We start from the raw sequence: 21144 nt of genomic DNA, 5'->3' as shown, positions 1-21144 counted from the left end.
CTGTTTTGTTAATGTGTGGCAAATGCCATCACAGCCAGTATAACATTAGATTTTTGTTTTTTAAACCTTGTGAGTAGAGCTTTTCATGATGAGGGAAGCAGCAAAAAAGGTTCTGCTGCTTTATGATTAATGCTTGTACACTTTAAGGTCAGACGCGTCCCAAGAGCAGCTTTGACGCTCCTGAAGGGCGTTCAATAAAGTGTGTCCAGCTGCGTCTGATGCTTCTGCTGCTCCTTTGTTCAATGGCAGAGAGCGGCTTTGCTATATTTGCTATTAAAAGTTGGTCAAATGCAGTTTTAATAAATTTAAAACTTGTAAACTAGCTGCTTCTGCTGCCTCTAGTGCGTGCCGTCTGAACGTAGCATTGGTCCTTCATACTGAGCATCCAATCGGATAAAAAAAAAGATGACTTCAGTATTAAGAACACATAACCTAATATAGTTGAAGTTTGCTGCTGGCAGACTGTTCTTAGCTTTGATAAATTAATACATTTTTGCATTAATATAACATTCCAAATTCAGTGCATAATTGCTGTTTAGGACTTCATCTCGGTCCACACATGTTTATTTTCAGTTGATCAGCTCTACAGGTAAAGCTCTATTATCATGGATTTCTCTGCTCCTTCCCCAGACAGCAGATCTGTCAGCCACAACATTCCCTTTTAAATTCATATTTTTCATGTTTCTGTCACAACAAACCCAACAACAGAGAGGAAAGATGAAAAAAAAAAAGTTTTTTCCTCATGCACCTAATACCATAGAATGGCTAAGAGAGAATCAGCTCTCTGGTCAGATAACAGGAGGGAGCGCATTGATCTGTATCCGTTTCTAGTGAAAAGTGGAAAACTTTTAGTTGCACCTGGTTTGATTTTGTAAAATACTCCTCTTAAAGGAACCCTTTTGCTATCCGATTGTTAATCGACTAATTAAAACAATTAACAGATTAATCCATTTGCAAAACAATATTTATTTGCAGCCATCATGTTGACAATCTCCACATGGATGAAGCTCAGCATCAGAAACGAGATTCCAGGTTTAAAAGTGACATATTTCTAACAAAGAACAAGACATTGCTCTTCAAATACTAAAAGAATTAATCTTACATTTGTTTCACAAAGCTTACAGCAGAGGTCAAGCACATAATGACTTTGCTTTCATTTCAGATTTTAACCCACACTGTGGACCTATTCTACTGCAAGGAACCAAGACCCCTGATAATAGAAATCCAGCTGTTGTTGAAGCATAACTTGGTTTTCCGATAAAATATCCTGATTAAAGTCTGCATTTAAGGATGTGTGGACTGGCAGGAGATTTTTTCAGTATTGATTCTTGTGGCTGTATAAATGCTATAAATAAAACTATACCAATTAGGTTAAATATAGCAAGAATATTTGCTCAGTTTTTAGTGTTTTTTATTATTGCACAAAAGGAAAAATTGTTCAGTTCATCATACAATAAATATAACAAGCTGAAATCCTCTGATTCATTCATCTTCAATATTTACAAACAGCCAAATATCTCTTCTCATATGCAACAGGTAGAGGCTGGTTACATGGGGCTCCTTCGCTCTGGGATGGAGTCACTTAAGCACCTATTCAACATCTCATTAAAGCACCTTTTTAACAATTGGAAACAAAGGAATCCCCTCTATACTTTGCTTTGAGCCACTATGACTAAAAAGTAGTTTCTAATTGCAGTGATTATACATCAGGAGCATAGAAATAAAGCCGTTAGCTCTGAAGGTCATCATTGCTTTGTAAAGGCAAGCGGTCAAAGGAGGAAAGAGTTCACATTAATGATAAATCATGACTGAACAGGACAGATTATTGCTCAATAAAACTCCATGTAATTTCAGCTACTTTGAGACTTTCTTAATTGCATAAAGTCATGTTTACCGCACTGGAAACATAATGAATGTTTGTTTAACCTCCTACACACCATCTTAAAATAAAAAAAATAATAAATCTGTGATTTTCCTTCTTTTTTTAAGTTTTTGAAAAAGCTACAGGAAGCCCCGAGGTGGGCATCAAAGAGTTGCATGTGGCTCTGGAGCCGTGGGTTGCCAGCGCCCTTTATAGACCAATCATTTCCTCTTGCAAACCAAAACCCAGATTGCAGGAGAAAAGACAACTGAATCTGTACAGAAAATCAAAGGGCAGTTCCGACACTTTCCAGGGTAAAGAAAGAAGCATGCGGCGTCATCAGACCTCATCTCTGCTTCAGAGAGGACTTTGAATCAGACAGGTGAAAAATCATATTATTCTTTCCAACCCAGAAACATTGGGAAGCCAGATATACAAAGACTTATAATTCCAAAGAGTAATCAAAGCAGCTTGATTTATTTATTCTTGAGATGCCTTATACACTACTTGCCACCTTTCCTCTAACCATGCTTTTACATACAGTATATTTTTTTTTCGCCTTGCAAACATGTCCTATTTGATTCTAAGAGTGGTATGGTATATATTAAACCACCCACTCAAACGTGACGCTGAAAGTGTTTGGCAGACAGCAGAGTTATCGAGTTTCCCTCATGGGGTATGGACTGTGGGAGACCTAAATGTCCCTGTACTGTTCACAGATTAGGTCCAAAGCTGCTTCATCAACAGATCGATAAGATATGTGTTAAACCCGAGCCTTGTGGCACTTTGTTTTGAAAACAATGTTATCCATTTACAGGGCAGATATATCGCTAAATCACAAACAAGTGGGACACAGATGACTAAATCCGCTCAAAGCAGTTCATACTAAAGAAGCAAAGGCTGGTTGATAAGAATTGTACATCCTCAACATTCAGGGTTTTATTGTGACACCTCACAATAAATCAACAGTGTTGCACACAAACCATTTGCTGTGCATGTGTATTAAGCAGAGAAGGGAAACCCTGATTGATGTTTTTAATGGTATATTTTACAGTCTGAATAGGATTTTATTTACAAAACCAACATCAAACAAAGGAACTTGAAGCTCATTTATTAGCAACTGGCAACAATGACGTCTATAATGGCAATAACTATGTTTTCTCTATCAATCATTCTGCTTAAAAAACGAGTAAAGAGATGATAAATAAAGACGAACCCATACTAGGATTACATATAAATTAAGAACTTAAAAAGAAATATTTGTTTATGTTGGCTGATTATACTGTAAGACAGCTGATTCAAATATCTGACATAAGATATTTATTGCAGGTTATTAGTGAGCCAAAGGCTGCCTGTCTCATAGTGTGACATAACACCGCAGCTTTGGAGCCACAGCCCAAGATTTTTACTTGATATTCTTACAAACATCACCTTTTGTCTGTGAATGCCAAAACTCTCACAGAGTATTATGTTTCTACATTATTGGTACCAATAAAAAGGCTAAACCACACACAAAAAGACTCATTAAAGCAATTTCATTTTTCTGAGAAACAATCATGCACTTTAGTGGTTTGATTTGGAACCAGATTTACTGTGTTAGTAATTTTACAAGTAGAGGCATAATAGTAAAAGAAAAAAAAACAAAAAAAAAAACAAATGACTAAATCATAGCGACTAAATTTGACTTGAGTTTAAACTGTCAATTTAGGCTCAGATGAAAGACGTGCAAATTTCAAGCACATTTCTTTGCCTGGTCAATCGCCATTAGTGAAGAACAGAATTATTATTACTAGTTAACAATTTTAAGAAGTTTAAAATATACAAAGAGCATAAGCTGAATTACTATGCCGAGGATTAATCATATTTAAAACTCATGTCTGAGTATTTTTAGATTAATTATTTTTATGTAAAAAAAAAAAAAAAAAAAAAACCTGACCTCACCCTGAGACAAAACAACCTGTGTTAAGCGTGTGGGTCGCAGTTAACCCTTTAAAGCCCGATCCAAGAATAAAACAAAACAGAAAATTACTTTTTTTTTGGTTTGAATTCCTTATTTGGCCTTTTAACAAAATATGTAAAAAGAAAAAACAGAAACACATTTTTGATATTAATAATTTATTACTATGCGATAAGTCAAGATTATTTTTTGTGTAGTCTTCTACTGGCTGTTATCAGGTATATCTGATTGTGTACAATAGTATTTTGAGCAAAGTTTTTTCCTTTAAATTATGCAAAAGGTTTCAGAAACCGTATGTATCAAATACGATACATTTAGCATTATAGGGTTAATGCAGACTGGCCCCCACCTCCCACAGACACTCTGCTGCACCTCTCCTAAACTATAGGTGACCACAGACAGTGCCGCAGATGGCGCAGAGAGAAGAGAAAGGAGGCCTCTGATTGCTCAGTTCTACATCCGTTCAAAACCAAGCGTATTTCCTGTTTGGTACCAAATGGCAGAAACTCTGGCTGTAGTGCTGTCCACAATTCCTTGCACACCTCGGACACCATCCCAGACACCGTACAGGATGCTAGTTTGTAGCTCTGTGCAACGGTTTGTTGGTTTGCCCTCAAAGCCATAACACGCACTGCCACGGCCGGTCGTTTGGGAACACTCACGGGTGAACTGTGTCGTCTGACGTTGTAGACGGCGAAAAAGCTCATCAAACCTACACATGCACACCCATAATCGTCTCTCTTGCATTTTGGCGTGAAATAACATAACGCAGACTTCAAAACTGGGCATAAATCCAAGATATCTGCGTCAAGCTCACTGCGGCACACTGCTGCGGGAGGATAAAATGGAGACTGTGATTCAGGTCTTCTCCTCCAACATTAGTGTCTGAATAAAAAAAAAGTGTTTTTGTGAGATTGGTCAAACTCCCACTGACACATTCTTAAATAACTAAAAACTTTCCCAAAAAGTTTAAACAGTAACCCTTTGGTTAAAGACCGAAGATCCTTTAGTTCAAAGATCATCATTGTGAATGGATCTAAGATAATACTTTGGGCAGTATAGTAAAGGTTTATAAAATGTATCAGGGTTTTATCTTACAACAAAAATTCTGAATCACATCTAAATAAAAAACAACAAAAAATAATAAAATGGAGGAGAGTTTAAATGCTCAACCTGTGGACGGATGCCTTAATCTTTAACACCCTGAAATAAAGGCCAGTGGCGCCTAAAAAAACCCAAAACAAAACATGACAGTAGGGAAAAAACTGTAAATCTGCAATAATCTAAGGTTTTCCTTGCTCTATAACTGACTTTAGGTTTCCATTGAAAGATGCAAATTCTCTGTGATGAAGTGATGCTGTAAGTTGGAGAGAAGGAAATGGAAAAAAACAAACTAGGAGGATGAGAAACGACCAAGTGCGTGCTCGGAATTGAGGGTGGAAAAAAAAAATATCAGCACTTTTCAAGCAAGGTTTTCCAACAATTCTTTACTATATTTCTTATTCAGAATACATTTATAACATATATGATATAGTGATATATTGATCATATCTGTGGCTCATTTTCAGGAATCATGGCAAACATTAGCCTATATGTAAAGCAGTTGGATAAATATTAATTCATAAAAATCCTACAAATAAGATCCAATTTAAGACATCTAAATCCAATCCCAATTTGAAGTTAAAAACAAACGGTAACAGAAAACTCCAATATAAAAAAAATCCTGAAGCCTTTAGATTTATTTCAGTGCTAAAATTTGATTCCTTCATTATTAAAAAATGAACAAACATATTAAGGCATAACGTGGTACTGCTCTATAAGGCTACTTCTGCCCACAGCTTCAGGTTTTCTGCACTCCAGCTTTCCTCTAAAGGCATTAAAGTCTCCTAATGAGATTAATTAAGCCAACCCAGAGTTTGTTTAATGAGGCCCTAATGAATACCAGAGGAGGATGACGGCAGAGAAACAGTTGTTTCTCATTCCAAACAAAGCTCATAAGGTATAAACAAAACTTTAAGACGGCCAAACTAGTGAGCTGAGCAGCGATAATCCCTTTACCGTCTGGGCAGCCGAGCACTTATAACTAAACCAGCTCTGATGTTTGAATCGTGACGTGAACCACCCACTTAATCAGAGAAATCAGTCGAATAAATGTAGAAGATCCCCAAGAAGAACTTAATAGAGAAAGATGAAGGTCAAGAGGAAGGAAATTTCATCTAAAAGTTACAGACACAGACAGATGTTTGGAGAATGTACTAGAAGTTTTACAGACCGTCTGTTACATAAATGATCTATGATCGGCAACAGCTTACAAAACAATTCAGCAAACCACAATAAATCCAAGAAAGGAAAGTCAAGAGGCGGATGGATCGTTGCTTTTACTGAAAACAAATTGTGGCACTCTGGTTAATTTACTGTAAAAGGAACTTTCCGATATTAAAAGTATATTTACCATCTTTGTATGCCAGGAAAAAAAATCTCTAATGTCAAAATCCATCTTTGCTTTACATTATCCTGACCCAGTGACAACAACAAATACAAATTCAGTTTACTTTCAGGATCCACCAACTTTTCTTTAAAACTTAAAGGCATTTCAAATGGGCTGATGTCATGCAAACAAACATGGCTACCTGGTCACTGAATCAACTGACAGATGCTTTTCCAACTATTTATCCTTTGTTTCATGTCAAATCCAACTGGAGAGTTTGTAGAAGTCCTGTTTTTTAATTTTATTTATTTTTCAATCAACCTTGTATTCTTATTTATGATTGAACATAAACGGCTCCTGGGCATCCCTTAGTGGACTATGAACATTTCATTTACACCTCTTACCTTCCTGCTCATTGTGCAAGGCGGTGAGATAAATATGGGCCTTGTTCTACCTGTGAACAAGTGAGGGACCTCTGTGTCGTGACATATTTCCATCACAGGAAAAGAGGAAGTAACCTATTCCAAATTATGGGTTTCCAAGAATTAGAGATCAAATTCAGCCCAATATTTTAATTAAAGGCACACTAGGGGCACTAGACCTGTAAGTGCCCGTATTTCTCTTCTACTAAACATTGAAAAGTCCACATTGTGCCTTTAAATACATTTTGAGGGGAATGCTAAGTGTGCTGTTAACTGTGAAAGGGGTATTATTCCATGTTAGGAATCATTTCCTAAAATAGGATTTTTTTCCAATGAATCAATTTACTGCTGATTTACACCTCATCTAATTAATGTAAACAACCACACAAAAGCTCAATACATATGGAAAAGCAAAAAAACACATGAGCATAAGGGCCACCAACATTTTTAACGTAAAGCTTTTAATTCCTCTTACCTATTTGCCTCTCCAGGTCCGCTGCCTCATCAGGGGTGGCCCTTGGCAGGACACCTGGGTCACTGAAGCTAGTTCTTAGCAGTGTCCCCAGTACAAACAAAAACAAAGCTCCTCCGATGACTGGGATAATGGGGGTCAACTCCTTTGCCAGGTATTGGCAGCTGAGGAAAACAAAAAACAGATCATGAAGAAAGAGAAACAGCAAAACGCTCACAGGAATTTAAAACTAAAGAAAAAACCTCCAGTCCTGCTAAAGATTAGGAGCTTACCGTTTCTGAACATTTAGCTCTTTTTTCCCCCCTATCTCAACATGACCCCAGAACAAAAGGGCAAAACTAGGAGACGACTAAAAAAAAGATGATCCATACAAGGCAGTCACTTCGCCGCATCGCCTTATTTGTTTGTTTCACATAATTTGATAAAATATCCAACAGATACATTTCTGAGAAAAAAAGTTAACATCTCTTAAACCTTCAAGCATTTCATCACGTCACAATCCAATCCCATTGCTAGGACTGCATGTAGGGATGTCCCATATCAGCCTGCACCTAAAGTGTATGATATTGGCATGCTGATAAAAACATAATGCCCCTGTCTAAAGTTTATGGTTAATAATAAATTAGTCAGTTTTTTTTAAATACCAATTGTTTTTGGCTACTGTTCTCCGAGTTACATCATTTGGTCAAAACCTTCTAATATTGGACACTATGATTTGTGCTGATATGATATCGGGTCAGTAGTGCATCAGTCAGTTCTTAAATTAGCAATAGCTGGAAATGAAAAAATTCAATAGCGACATCCCTACATGGCTTGGATACTTTGTTACATGGGGCTGCCACATAAGGACAGCACACATTAAAAAATGTATTGTTTTTCTACTTTCACAATCATGTACTTTTCATTTTCGTCTGTAACATTAAATCCTAACAAAATAAGTAGAACTCTGTGGTTTCTTCATGACAATTGAAAAAATGAAAGAGCTTATATTTTCATAAGACACATAAAGCCCCCAAAGATGCCTGCTTGTGACCAAAAACATAAAAATGCAATATACTGGTGACCCCTTATAAAAAATGATTTCTTTGTAAATTTAATTTAGTTATTCAATTCAGCATCTTAAGTATATTTTCAACTATGCATTTTACAATTTTATAGTATTTTCAAAATTTTAACCATATATGAAATAATGATCCATCCATCTTCTTCTGCTGCTTTATCCCTCCTCACAATGGGACATGCCTGGAACACCTCCCGAGGGAGGGGTTCAAAACAGATGCCCGAGCCACCTCAGCTGGCTCCTTTCAATTTGGAGGAGCAACGACTCTACTCCGAGCTCCTCCTGGGTAACTGAGCTCCTCACCTGATCTCGAAGGCTGTGCCCAGCCACCCAGCAAAGGAAACTCATTTCGGCCGCTTGTATTCGCGATCTTATCATTAAACAGATCTCATGACCATAGGTGAGCGCGGGAACGTAGATCGATCGGTACATCGAGAGCTTTGTCCCCACTTCCCCAATGTCACACTGATTAAATAACTAACTAGATATCATTAAGTCTACTTATTTCATTGGCTTTTTTTTTATTTCATTAAATATTGTGGTCCTCCATATAATACGGAGATAAAACACACAAAGACCCACGGAGCGTCTAAGTAACTGATTGATGAAGATAGTACCCAAAATTCCTGCATCCAAGTTAATACTTACCTTAATGTTATTAACCCAGCATCAAATATAATCCTAACATCTGCACTAATATTTTCTGAGCTGTTAAACCCCATCTGAGTGGAAATATAAACAAACAGGTCTGGGACATCAGCAGGGGACTGTAGCGGGACAACACAGTGTAGCGAAACCTTTTTTTATTACTTTATTTCTATGTTATAGAGTGACTTTTCTCAAATAGCCTCCGTCTCTTACAGCTTTCCAATCCAGACTTCTGATGGCAAGTAGCAGGACATTCCAATAAAGATTTTAAGACCAGACAATATTTTGCGTTTTAAAGTGATATGAAGCTGCTAATGATGGATGAATTTCATTACAATTGTGAGAAAGAAGAGGCTAAACAAATATTTTTCTAGATTTTAAGAGGGTAAGCATCTAATGCGGTGACAAGACAGACTTTGGCTATTTGCTTTTAAAGAGGAGGCAGGGAGGGTAAAAAAAAAAGGCTTGTAAAATGTTAACCTCTGTCTTTAAAAAACATAAATCAATAAAACCTTCTGTTCTTTTCACTGAGTCAAAGTCAAAGTTAAAGCAGAGATACCGTCTGAGCTAATCTGTTAGTTATTATGAGTAAAAACAGCAGCTGATCCACTGATCCTAGGTCTGTTTTAGAATAATCAGCCCAGTCAATAACAGAAGAAAAGCTAAACATTGTGGTATAGAGTGGCACAAGATAGAATCTAAAGCCAATGTGGATGAGAGGTCAATAATATAAAATATATTATAGAAATTGCAGCTATTTCTCTAACCAGCTCATTCCTGCTGGTTTCACTGTGGGTTTAACTCTTGGTTCAACTTCCATCACAGAACAGTGATGGGTTGGTTATATTCTCTGCAGCAGTGTGTCGCAGTGAGCTTGTTGCAGATATTTTTGATTATGGTCTGCGCAATGTTATTCCATGCTACAACGCTAGAGGTACAATCATGAACTAGCTGTGGGACTAGATATGGCCGAGGTGGTGAGGAAGCGTGGCAAGTTTGTGCAACAAAAGAGGGACATGAGGGACAAAAAGAGCGGGGATCCAGTTGGAAAAAGGGTCCAAGCGTTCTCACACACCTCGCTCTTCTAGCTGGTCCATCTTTACGAGTTGTTTTCCACAATGGCGGTCATACAAACAAAACAAGCCGGTAAGGTATCAAACAGGAAATATGCATAGTGTAGAGCGGATGTAGATTTGACCAATCAGAGGCCTCCTGTCTGTGGTCACCTATAATTTTGGAGATGTGCAGCACAGGGTCTGCGGAGGGGGCGTAGGTGCATTTGCATTCACAGTTACACAAACACAGATCACCTGGTTTCTGGCTTCCTTTAACAGTAAAGCTGTTAGTATAGCATACAGCAAACCATACAGAAGTAGCCATTTAAAATGTCCCCACTTTCCTTGATAGGTCCTTGGCTGGTCTCCTACAATTCCCTTTTAAATATCAATATTTGCATTAAAATATTTTTCTATCATGATTTGTGGAAATTAAGATCTAAAGAAATGCATCATCTCCTTGTCAGAACCTGTAATTTAATGAAAGGGTGGAGTCAGAGTAAAAAAATATGCAGGAGGGGGTCACTCCACTAGCTGGAAGTTGGAGGGCCAATTCTAATGGCTACTACTGCAGGATGGATAACTTATTTAAAGTTGATACTTTTGGGTCTGCTTTAATAGTCCTGCACAACATTTCAGTACTTGTTGAGCTGCACATTTAATCAAACACATCATGCTTGTTTGTTAGAGAAGTCCTTCTAATGCGGATTCACAAATCACAAAAAATTTTGTAAAATTAACTCAATGGTGGATAAACAAAAGTAAATAAAGTTGGATTTTCCTCTTCCTTGACAGTGAAGCTAGAAACAAGAACCAGTGATGTGTGATGTTTAGGGTCTAACTCAGCTCCATGTCTAGGGTTAAACAAGGTCCCAAACATAACCAATCTCTTCACTGTGTGGCACCACTTAGAACTTTCTCGGTTTTTCAGAGCTAATACATCAAAGGTAATTGAGTTAAAGCAGCTTAATAAGCTAATATACATAAACAAAGGCAATTTCTTCATGTAGCCCTCAAAGTCTATGAAGAATAAAAGCCCAACTGCTTTACCCATGTCAAATATTTACAGTAATCTTCCTCATGCTTTAAACAGTAATTGCTCTTAGTGGGATAATCTGTAAAGTGAAGCGTCTCAGACCAAAACAGGTCCTTTAAAGTAATTCTGGAAACACGCATAATTGCTTTCAGGGTGCTGTTGCTGGGTACTCTGTTAATATACAGTATATATATCCCTTTGAGCGAGAAAGGGCAATCTCTGGTTTGAGACGATTAATGTGAAGAGCAAGATTTACTTGTGAATTGAGATGGCAGGATGTAGTGTTTATCAACAAATTCAAATGCGACCTGTGTCGGAATGGCCATGTCGCATTCATCTGACCGGAACGTCACTAATACTCAATAAAGGTCATTACTCTCTTTACTTCTGTTAACACAGAGCACGCTCGCTTGTGACGTCATTAAGTCCTCTACTGTGCATGTGGGACACTTGTGTGAATGTAGTGTACTTTTGTTTTAATTTGAAATCAAATCTTTCAAAGAGTATATCACTGCAATTTTATGGACTCCATTGTTTTTGAAGGTAATTTAAACATATCGTTATATATTGTGCAAAGGGCTAAAACAATTATTTGGATTAATTGTGAATAATCGATTACTTAAATCATCGACAAATAACAGTAATTGATTAATCGTTAACTGTATAGAGAATGTAAAACATGCCTTATGCTGATGGAGCAACTCAATTAGAGCAGTGCTAAAAAAAAACAACAATATATATATAAACATTTTGAATTTAACATAAAAAAAACTAAGTTTTTGTCTGTCAATATGCTCTATATAGAACTCCTCGAGCAGAAAGGTTTTTGTTTCACCTGGTTCAATTTAGTAAAAAATCTTCTTTAAGAAACCTTTGGCTATTCGATTATAGATTAGAAATAATCAACAGATTAATCGATTCGCAAAATAATTGTTAGTGGCAGCCCTAATTGTGCATAGCCCAAATATATGGGTGATGTTAGATTTTCTTTATATCGCCAAGCCCAACATACAAGTCGCATACATTTGCAAATGTGAACAATAATGGCTACGTTCACACTGCATTAAGGTCTGCACTGTGAACATAGCCATGGATTAAATGGCCAGGTATTTTTAATAGCTACAACCTGATTTGAACGGTACTACCAGTTCATCCGAAGACATGAGTTCACCCACATGTCAGCACAGATAATGAGAAAAGAAACTCCAATAAATAAATGCATTAAATTATAAATTACTTAAATAACTAAGTTGAACCTTTCACTTTCTCAGCACATGTAATGTGATAGGTGACGAGTGAACAAGACTACAAATCTTACCCTTTAATTAGAACTTTGCCTTTTATATTTATTTAGCTGGACAACTCAATGTAGAGTGGTGAATCTTGCAACTAGTTACTACAAGTAAGGGATGAAGAAACAAACTGCAGACTATATTTCATATTGGAAGACAGCGTTCTGTGAAACTCGTTAAATGCAGAAGAACCAGTTGCAAACAATATTGCAGCTGTGAGGTATTTCAGCTTTAAGTCCCTTTTTGTCCCCCTCTTTTAAAAAAAAATAAAAACTCTACCATTAGTATTAAATATTATCTTGCTTTTCATTGTCTGACAAGAACAGTTAAAATATTGTGTTAATAAACTTTGAAAAATGTTTCTATGGTTAGAAACTTGCCTGTTGGAGTAATATAAGTTGGGCGATCAGGTTTCTAGATGATTAGAGCGTTTCTGGGAGAACAACTCTTTAAGCACACTTCAAATATTTCCTTCTCTAATCATTAACATTAAGAGCTCATTAGATGATGTCAGAGATTTAACTTATCACCCAATATTCAGCGTATCGCACTGTTACTATAAGTTTACAGTTTTTTTAAATCATATCTAGAGAATTTGTGACACTTAAACACCCTATTTTATGCCACAATGTAAAGCTTCCTAAAAATTAGTGTACGTTTGTGATTTTTAGCACAAAACCCAGACAGAATTTGGTAATCCTACCATCTAACCTTCAGAAAACAATTCTACAGTGAGTGCTGCGCATTCAGTTCAAAGAATGGACGAGAGAACACAGATAAAAACTATACTTCAAAACTCACCTGCAGGGAAACTGGTTAGAATTTAAGTGCCACAAGCATATTTTCTTCACATGCAATGTCTCAATGAGCAAGACAGCTCTAATGTGATGTACATTTTATCCACACTGGCAGTAGCGAAATTTCAGACTGACTGAACACTAAAACCCCTAGAAAATAGGGATATATCCATAAACCCGTAGCCTCCTACGAATTTGAATGAAAAGGTATGTTTAGGCACTGCAGGTATACAAAAACCAGTCCAGTTCAGTACAACATTAATCTTCATCTGTCAGTGAACAGAAACATCAAAGAATAAAACCTTTTTGAAGCGATTATTTTTAATTATAAGAAATGAAGGGATAAAATAAAGACTAAAGTTACATTGTTTTTATTTGCTTCAAAGCAAATCTTATATTTACAGAGACTCTGGAGGCAATGTTGCTAGGAGACAGATAGCAAGCAATGTCAGACATGCTAAGTTTCAAAAGGGGATGTGGTTACCCTGGAAACAGCCACATGAGTGAGCTGAAGCCTCGGAGAAAGAACATAAAAAGGAGCAGCAGACTTTCAACTAGACTGACTAATGAAATTTATTAGAGAAACAAACTGAGGAATAAAACCACTGGGGCCGTTCAAAACTGAGCCCAAACTGAGAGACAGAGAGAGGACAAGAGAGGACAAGAGGAACCTGAATAACAATATAAAAATATCCTGGTGACATGTTGAAAATGCGTTTTTGAAATAAGATGCAAAAGAAGAAGACAGCCTTATATTACTACAGAATAGTTATTATAGTGTTTTGCAGTGGTTTGAATGGACAATTTCCAGTTCTACTTAGGAAATCCCCTAATGTCCTGCGTCAGATGTAACCTCAGTGCAGCCCTTCTGGCATTTTAAATGTTATTTTTGTATTAGTTTTGCTTAGGTTTTGTTTAGAGAAACAGTCTAATGTAAAAAGAAAAAACAAAACAAAATAATAATAATAAAAAAAAACACAAGCAATTAGAAACAAAGTCCAGCTAAGTCCCATTGCTGAAACTATTTTGGTATTAAAAGATCACCTTGAATTCTTCTTACTACATTGTGAAGGCTTACAAAAACTAAAATAATTTGGACATTACCTAATTTAAAAGGAATTTGAAATTGAGGACAAGTAGGAAAAAATCACAGGCCAAATGTGAGTAAGTGTAATAATGAGCTAATAAATTTAATTACCCAGAAGCCACAAGGGATTGGGTTTGTTATTTAAACTGGAGAACAGCTGATCTGTCAGGGAGAGCGCAGCACCAGAACCTCTTCACCCTGTCAGATTTTCTCCATGACCTGCATAGACAGCGATCTGCTTGGCCTCCTTTGAACAGCGGGGTGGGAGATTTCTGAATTGTTGCCACGATTTCCAGAGAAGCTGCTCTGGGAGTCGTGCTATGAGTACGAGCAGAAGAGTTCTGTGTTTTGGCCACAGGTGGGCGCATCATTAGAAATAGTCGGATTCAATCAGAATCAAGCCACTATGTGTCTGATCAGTAAACGAACCATATCGCCATACAAACAACATATTTTTAAATGTTGAAGCTATAAACTTTTAGTATCCATTGATTTAAAAATAAAGTCTGAGGAGAATAAACTGTTAAAAGCCCCTCTAAGTGTTTGTGTTGTTGATAACAGGAATGTTAAAGGAATCACATAAAATATCTTGAGTGTGGTTGTTAAATCTTTGTGCTCATATCTTTGGTAAGGCCCACAGAAGCAACAGTTAGTACAGCTTCTTTGCTAAGGCTAATCAGTAATCAGACAAGCTAAGGGATACTAAACATTACAAATCTGGTACATCCCCTCTGTTTAAAATGAGAAAAACTGTTATACACAGACTACTGTCTCAAACACAGGATGGGGCGTCACCTCTGCTTTTTAAACAAATATAGATTGATTAAAGAAAACATGTTGGCTAAAACAACATTTCATTACTTTAATGTGTTTCAGTAAGTCATTGGCTGCTGCACGGCCCATGAACTGTGATACCGGGTATCAGGACTGGACCTGCCCAATAATCTACATGCTGGTCAACCCGTTTTGTGTTGCCATTTTAATTCAGAGTTTCATCAAACATGACAGTCTCTTTAGAAATTAGTTCTGATGTCGGTCTAAAGCTGGCTTTTGAATGCAGTTTGATCACACATGGTTTTGATCAAGCAGTTTGCACAATACTAGTGATGTTTAGTCATCATGTCCAGCTTGATGTCCAGCAAACTCCACCGACTGACACGAAGATGACACGGTGGTTGCCAACAGATGGAAGAGTTGATTCCTTCATGCTATCGTTTCAATCCTCATCGTCATGCAGGGGACCAAAAAATCTAGCCTGGTCAGCCAGGCCAACAACGACCCTAAAGATTCCCCATTACAAAGGAGTGGACCTGTTTTTTTTTTTTGGTTCAATTTGTATGTTTTCTAAGCCATAACAAGGCCTTTGTTTGGGCCACCATATAAGCTTGGAACTCAACGCTAATCCAGACATTTTGACTTGAGAAAGCTTTCTGGATGGGAAGCGAAACGCCTTCAAACTTGGAAAACAAAGTCCAGTGTTTTTTTGTTTTGTTTGTTTTTTTACTTTATTGGACTGAAAGATAGAATTACCAGCTCTGCAGAAATGACTGATAGCCAATGTCTGTAACTGCGCTTTCTAAATTCGACATCTGTTCATCTTGGGTTCTTGCATGAGGGAAGGTGAGGCTAATTGTCATTGTTTAGAAGAAACTTTAATCAAGGTTTTCCCAAGACAACATTTCCACACATGGACCTTCAAGTGGTTTGGACTCGACTTAATAATAACTCGAAAACGGACTGGCAGTAGGTGTATCTTAGGTTGTAAAAACATTCAATACGGCACAATTTAGTGTTGGAGGAGCATGTGCATTTTGAAGCATTGTTACATGAGGAAAAAGAAAATTAAGACATATTAAAACCAATATTAAGACTAAAACACAATAAATTATAGAATTGTCTCAAATCTGATTTTTTAAATTCAAGAATAAACCCCTGTGGAAACTCTGGAGAAAATAGCAACAGGACCTAAAACTAGACTGCAAAATGGACCAAGGTAAACTAGGATAAACTTTGGCAGATCTGAGGAGCAAACGTTATGCTTCAGTTCACTAGAATCTCATAACTGATCATTTAATCAGCTCCAAATGTCAACAAGTTTGTCCAGACCCATCTGGGAGGAATTTCATCTCAGCGTAATTCAATCAAATAAAACTTGCTTCACACTAAACTGTTTCTGGGCTGTCCTTACAACGTCCCCGGAGATAAACAGATTTTCATCCTATGGGAACTCATGATCAATGATCCTTTGCTTTTTTTTAAAAGTCTAACAAAGTTAACTTGATACTTATACATTTTTTTAAGAAGAGTGCAAGATAAGAGATATTGTCAAAATAAACGGTGGCTAGGGCTAGTTACCTTGAAATGTATTTAAATGTCTGTGAGGTCTTTCAGGGTAAAGTCCCATTAATCATCAGGGTTTTACAGAAACAAAGGCTTTCTCTGCTTGAGCTTATATTACATTTTGATTGCGTTTGATGGCAGACGAAAGCAGAATACAAAGCCCCTCTTAGCTGCAGGCCTATTCATTTGTCTGCAAAACAAGTGAACATGACATGCTTCTGCAAACAGCTGCATTTTTTTTTAAACTCAGACTCTAAAGTAGCACACACTGATTTTCTAAAATTTTTGAGACAGAAGCCACTGATGTATTTTGAAACATCTGTGAAACTTAAATCAGTTTTTTTCCAGAAACCTTCAAAATCTGGGAATGTAACTATTTAGTTAGTCATGCACTCAATCCCCCCCTGGAGCAACGACTGGATGTAGTTCAGAGGAGGATTTTGACAGACTGAGAGCCGATGGTGGCATCTTAGTGTTTACGTTACATTACTCCAGAATAATCAACATCTGGCTCAATTGTTAATAAAGTTTCACACCATCAGCCATTTTCTGCTCATCTGTGAAGCCATACATCTGACAAAGCAAAGGCCAAATCCTGATTAGTGCTGTACTGGCAGCAGAGGAATGCTTTCTTGTTTCTGTTTGCCTGACATGGGTGTGACTGTTTGAGTTATGTGGGGAAAAAAAAAAAACAGTTTTGCAACTATTTGACCGACAACACTAAAAAAAGCTGACTTATTGTGTTGAACCAACATGCAGCAAACCCCTTTTCACTTGTTATAGCATTCTCTACTAAAACAACCAATGTGGAAGACAAGAAAGTCCTAATTGAGTCAATGTTTGCAAAGGTGAGAGTGATGGTATTTACGCGATGCCTTGGTTATTCATTAAATTGACTCTTTGTTGTGCTGCAGTGTTTCTTTTACTATCAATGGAAGAAATGACTCCTTCAAAAGAGCTACACCTGTATGTACTTTTAATGTGTTTTAAAGGCAAACTTGGATAAAAACTGTAGGGAAAGCCTATGAGGAGACAGATGGCAAGTATGACATGTGGTTAGATTTGTTTTTAATAACCTCAGAAGAATCTCAGCTGCAAAGGTTAACCAAAGCAAACCAGTCAAACACGGAAAAAAACAATGTCTATCCACATTTCAAAAACACGGTTAATCAACACTAACTGGTTCTGTTAAAGTTTCTTTGTTTTAGTCACCTTTATGCGAGTGCCTGATGGTATTTATAACAGGATTGCTGTAAATCTGCATCATTCAGGCAGAGGAGAAGCAGAATAGACGGGGGAAAATAGCTGCTGACTTGTTGTGACATTTTGTAAATGTTTTATGCAGCTGTCAACCTTTTTGTTAAGTTGCAGCAGAAAAAAACATTACCTACAAACTATTAATAAAACCAGGCTGTTTGTCTTGAACACCCAGTCATACAGAGAAGATAAATGACTGATTCCTGCTGTTTTTCATGCACGCATCTCTTCCTGAATGAAGCACATCAGACAGGCATAATAAACAATGTAGAGTGCCCAAGGGGCTCCATAAAGACGCTGCTCCAGTATTTGGTTATTTATTTAAAAAAGCCAAGCAAACATACGCAACACTACATTTAAACTTTAAGGCTTTCTTGCACCATGTAAATCACTGCTAACCAAAAAGAGCCTATAAAGCCGGGCAAACACTGTACGATATTTTCAATCGTTGTTCGCAGCTACAGCTCACACTGTACGATGAAACCGCAGGGTTTAAAAGTTCACAGCTCATGGTTTATGTTCTCAAACTGTGCGACCCAATGCTTTGAGTAAAGTGAAATGCGCTGCCTTGGCAATTTGTGCAATTTTGTGCTGAAATCCCTAAAAAGAAAAGGCAACGACGTATTTGGGCAAAGAAGTGGCTGAGCAAACGTGGCTACTACGGTCTGTCAATTTACAGAAAGAACTCCGCTCGCACCCCCGCCATGCTTCTGTTTTTTTGTCAGAGGAAGAAAAAGAATCCTTGTTTGCACATGCACACTGAGCGACTTGCCAAAGACCACCTTACAATGACCGACATGTTTGATTTTCTCCCAACCTTACAATTCGCGAGGTCGTGGTGAGACTGATCACCGCTCATCACCCCCATACACTATACAGGAGGCATAATCAGGCGGAAAGTCGCGTAATAGAAAAATTCTCCAACGACTGGAGAATCAGCCCGAAAAGGGCAAAAAAATAAAAAATCGTACAGTGTATGCAGGGCTTAATTGAAATATTGCTACTTATCTCTGAGACAAATCCACTCTAGTCTACCCACAAACCTAGAACAAAATATGTAGAACATATCTGTGCTGTTTTCATGGTCTTGGACTACTTCGCTGTTTCAGGATCTTGATCAGTTGTTGTCCTATAAAGGACAACAATTCAAGCTTTCCCATTAAAAATCCTATAGAAGAATATCCTCCCATCATCTTAAGCTCAAGCTCTTTGAGGTCATGAGGCCAAAGCTTCATCCAAAGGACCGTGACAACTCCATCTCAGCATAGCTCTAAAGCAGGGGTGGTCAATTCCAGGTCCTGGGGGCCGGTATTCTGCATCTTTTAGATCCATTTATGGTTCAACACACCTGAATCAAATGGCTGATTTATCTTCTCAGTATGCAGTCGGTTCCTGTAGTCCTCTCAATCATCGAATTACTTGATTCAGGTGCGTTGAACCAAAGGCACATCTAAAAGTTGCAGGATACCGGCCCGCTTCTGAACTGGAATTATCCCCCCTGGCAAAGTAACAGATTTGGAATGGCCTAGTCAAAGCCAGACCAATTTCTCTGGGATGCTGTGGCATGACTTTGCACAGACTTAACAAGACAAGAGGTCTTAAACTGTCCCACCATTGTTAGGGGTGGCACAATCTGATCCCTGGTTTGGGGACAACCAGTTTTTTCCACACTAGCTTGGATAGCTCTCCGTTAGGATCCAGTCGCCATTTAAAAACTGCCTTTTGTATTTGTTTAGGTTTCTTTGATGACAAACTTCCTTTATGATCTGAAACACTAAGGTTTAACCAAGCAAATGTAAAAAGTAAGGTACGGTGCAAATTTACCTACAAATACCTTCTACAATTATTGCAGGCCTGCCATCCATATTTCTGGTGAAATGTCAGCGAGCAAAAGAACCAGAAACAGGCAATTATTCCATGTTTTTTCCATCCAGAAGAAACAGTTTCCTCCAGTTTCTTCTGGAACAAACTTGGAAGGTCAGATTTACTGGAAAGTTTTGTTTCTTTTGGTAAATATTTTGCCTTAAGCAGGCCCAAATCCTGTAATAACTTTAAGGTAGGGTTCAATATCTATAAACCAGGGTGGTTTGGGGGGCATGAAAAGCAGAAGAAATTAAAGAAAAAGAAAACCAAGTGGTGTAATCTGAGTGTACAAGAAAGTGTTTTTCTATCATTTAAAGGCTATTGGTAAATGATCACTTTTGTATTTACTATGCAATTCCTTGATGGGTATTCCCTGCTGGACTTCTCCTTATGTAGCCTGGTGGATATAATGAGATGACTTATCAATGTAACAATCATAGTTTTTCAAAATGTGATCTATTACCAGGACTTTCTTCCAGTTTCTTCCACTTGTCTGGAAGAAACTCAACTCTGAACATTACTAATACTAGCCAACATGACTAAGTTAGTACAACTTCCAACACATACTCTAAAACCTCGCTCCATTACTGATCTGTGACCAGCGCTAGCTGGCTAGATCCTGTGTATTACAGCCAATTCTAAACCAAAGCATATGATAAACATAATGCTTTGCATCACTTGGTTACCTCAAACCAATTAATGGAAACACATTTCATTTACATTTTCTTTTTTCAAAAGTTCTAAATTCACATTATAGTTGGATGGAAACAGGGCTGCTAACTGTAGGGCCACAGTGTCTTCCTGACAGTCGCACGTCTTTAGTTATTCAACTTTCCTCCTCATCACCAGCTGAGATGAAAGACAAATGGTCAGACACAAATAATGAGAAAAGCTGACCACCAGTCCAATTAGAGAGATTTATGGGGCAGCTTCTCACATCGGAGAAACAAGAGAGGTGCACATGTATTGAGTAACAGAGTTGTTGTGTCAGCAAAAGCAAAATACTGGAGGTAATTCACCAAGATAGTGTGAATGTGCAAACAGAGCTGCATACAATCTTTTAAACAGACAAACAACCTCACAAAATATTATTATTCAATTATTAAAATAATCGTCAATTAATTTAGCAATCAATTAATCTTTAACTGGAGGGACTCCAAAACACGCTGAAAGAGTGGCCCACTTAGAGCAGTAATTATATAAAAATTTTAAAAAATATACATAGAAATTTTTCACTTAGGATAAAAAAAAAAAAACTTTTCATCTGTCAGGATGCTCTATCAAGAACTCAAGAAGAAACCTTTTAGTTTCACCTGGTTTAATTGGTAAAAAAATCTTCTTGAAGGAACCTTTGGCTATCCGATTATTAATCAATAAAATAATCGACATAATTGATTTGGAAAATAACCGTTAATTGCAACCCTAATCCATTAGCAAATTTTCATCTTAAATCAGAAATAATCAGAACATCTAATTTTTTAACATTAACTAAACCCCAAAATTTGACCAAAAGTCTAAACCAGCCTTGAAATCATCACCAGAACAAGAAGATTCACACCTATTAGATAT

General features: G+C 37.3%; 1 protein-coding gene across 4 annotated transcripts in view; it reads right to left on the bottom strand.

Annotated features, from left to right (window-relative positions):
* The window catches only part of zdhhc14 (zinc finger, DHHC-type containing 14), a 53676-nt gene that overhangs the window by 23303 nt on the left and 9229 nt on the right, over window positions 1–21144 (bottom strand). For all 4 annotated transcript variants that reach the window (XM_015387805.1, XM_015387807.1, XM_015387806.1 and 1 more), the window contains exon 3: window positions 7144–7304. In XM_015387805.1, the coding sequence (XP_015243291.1) occupies window positions 7144–7304 (161 nt within the window). The remainder of the gene's footprint in view (window positions 1–7143; window positions 7305–21144) is intronic.

This window comes from Cyprinodon variegatus, unplaced genomic scaffold, assembly GCF_000732505.1.
Source record: "Cyprinodon variegatus isolate N-32 unplaced genomic scaffold, C_variegatus-1.0 Scaffold403, whole genome shotgun sequence".
NCBI lineage: Eukaryota > Metazoa > Chordata > Actinopteri > Cyprinodontiformes > Cyprinodontidae > Cyprinodon > Cyprinodon variegatus.
The sequence above is the reverse complement of the archived record's forward strand: the minus strand, read 5'-3'. Positions and strand labels throughout refer to the sequence as shown.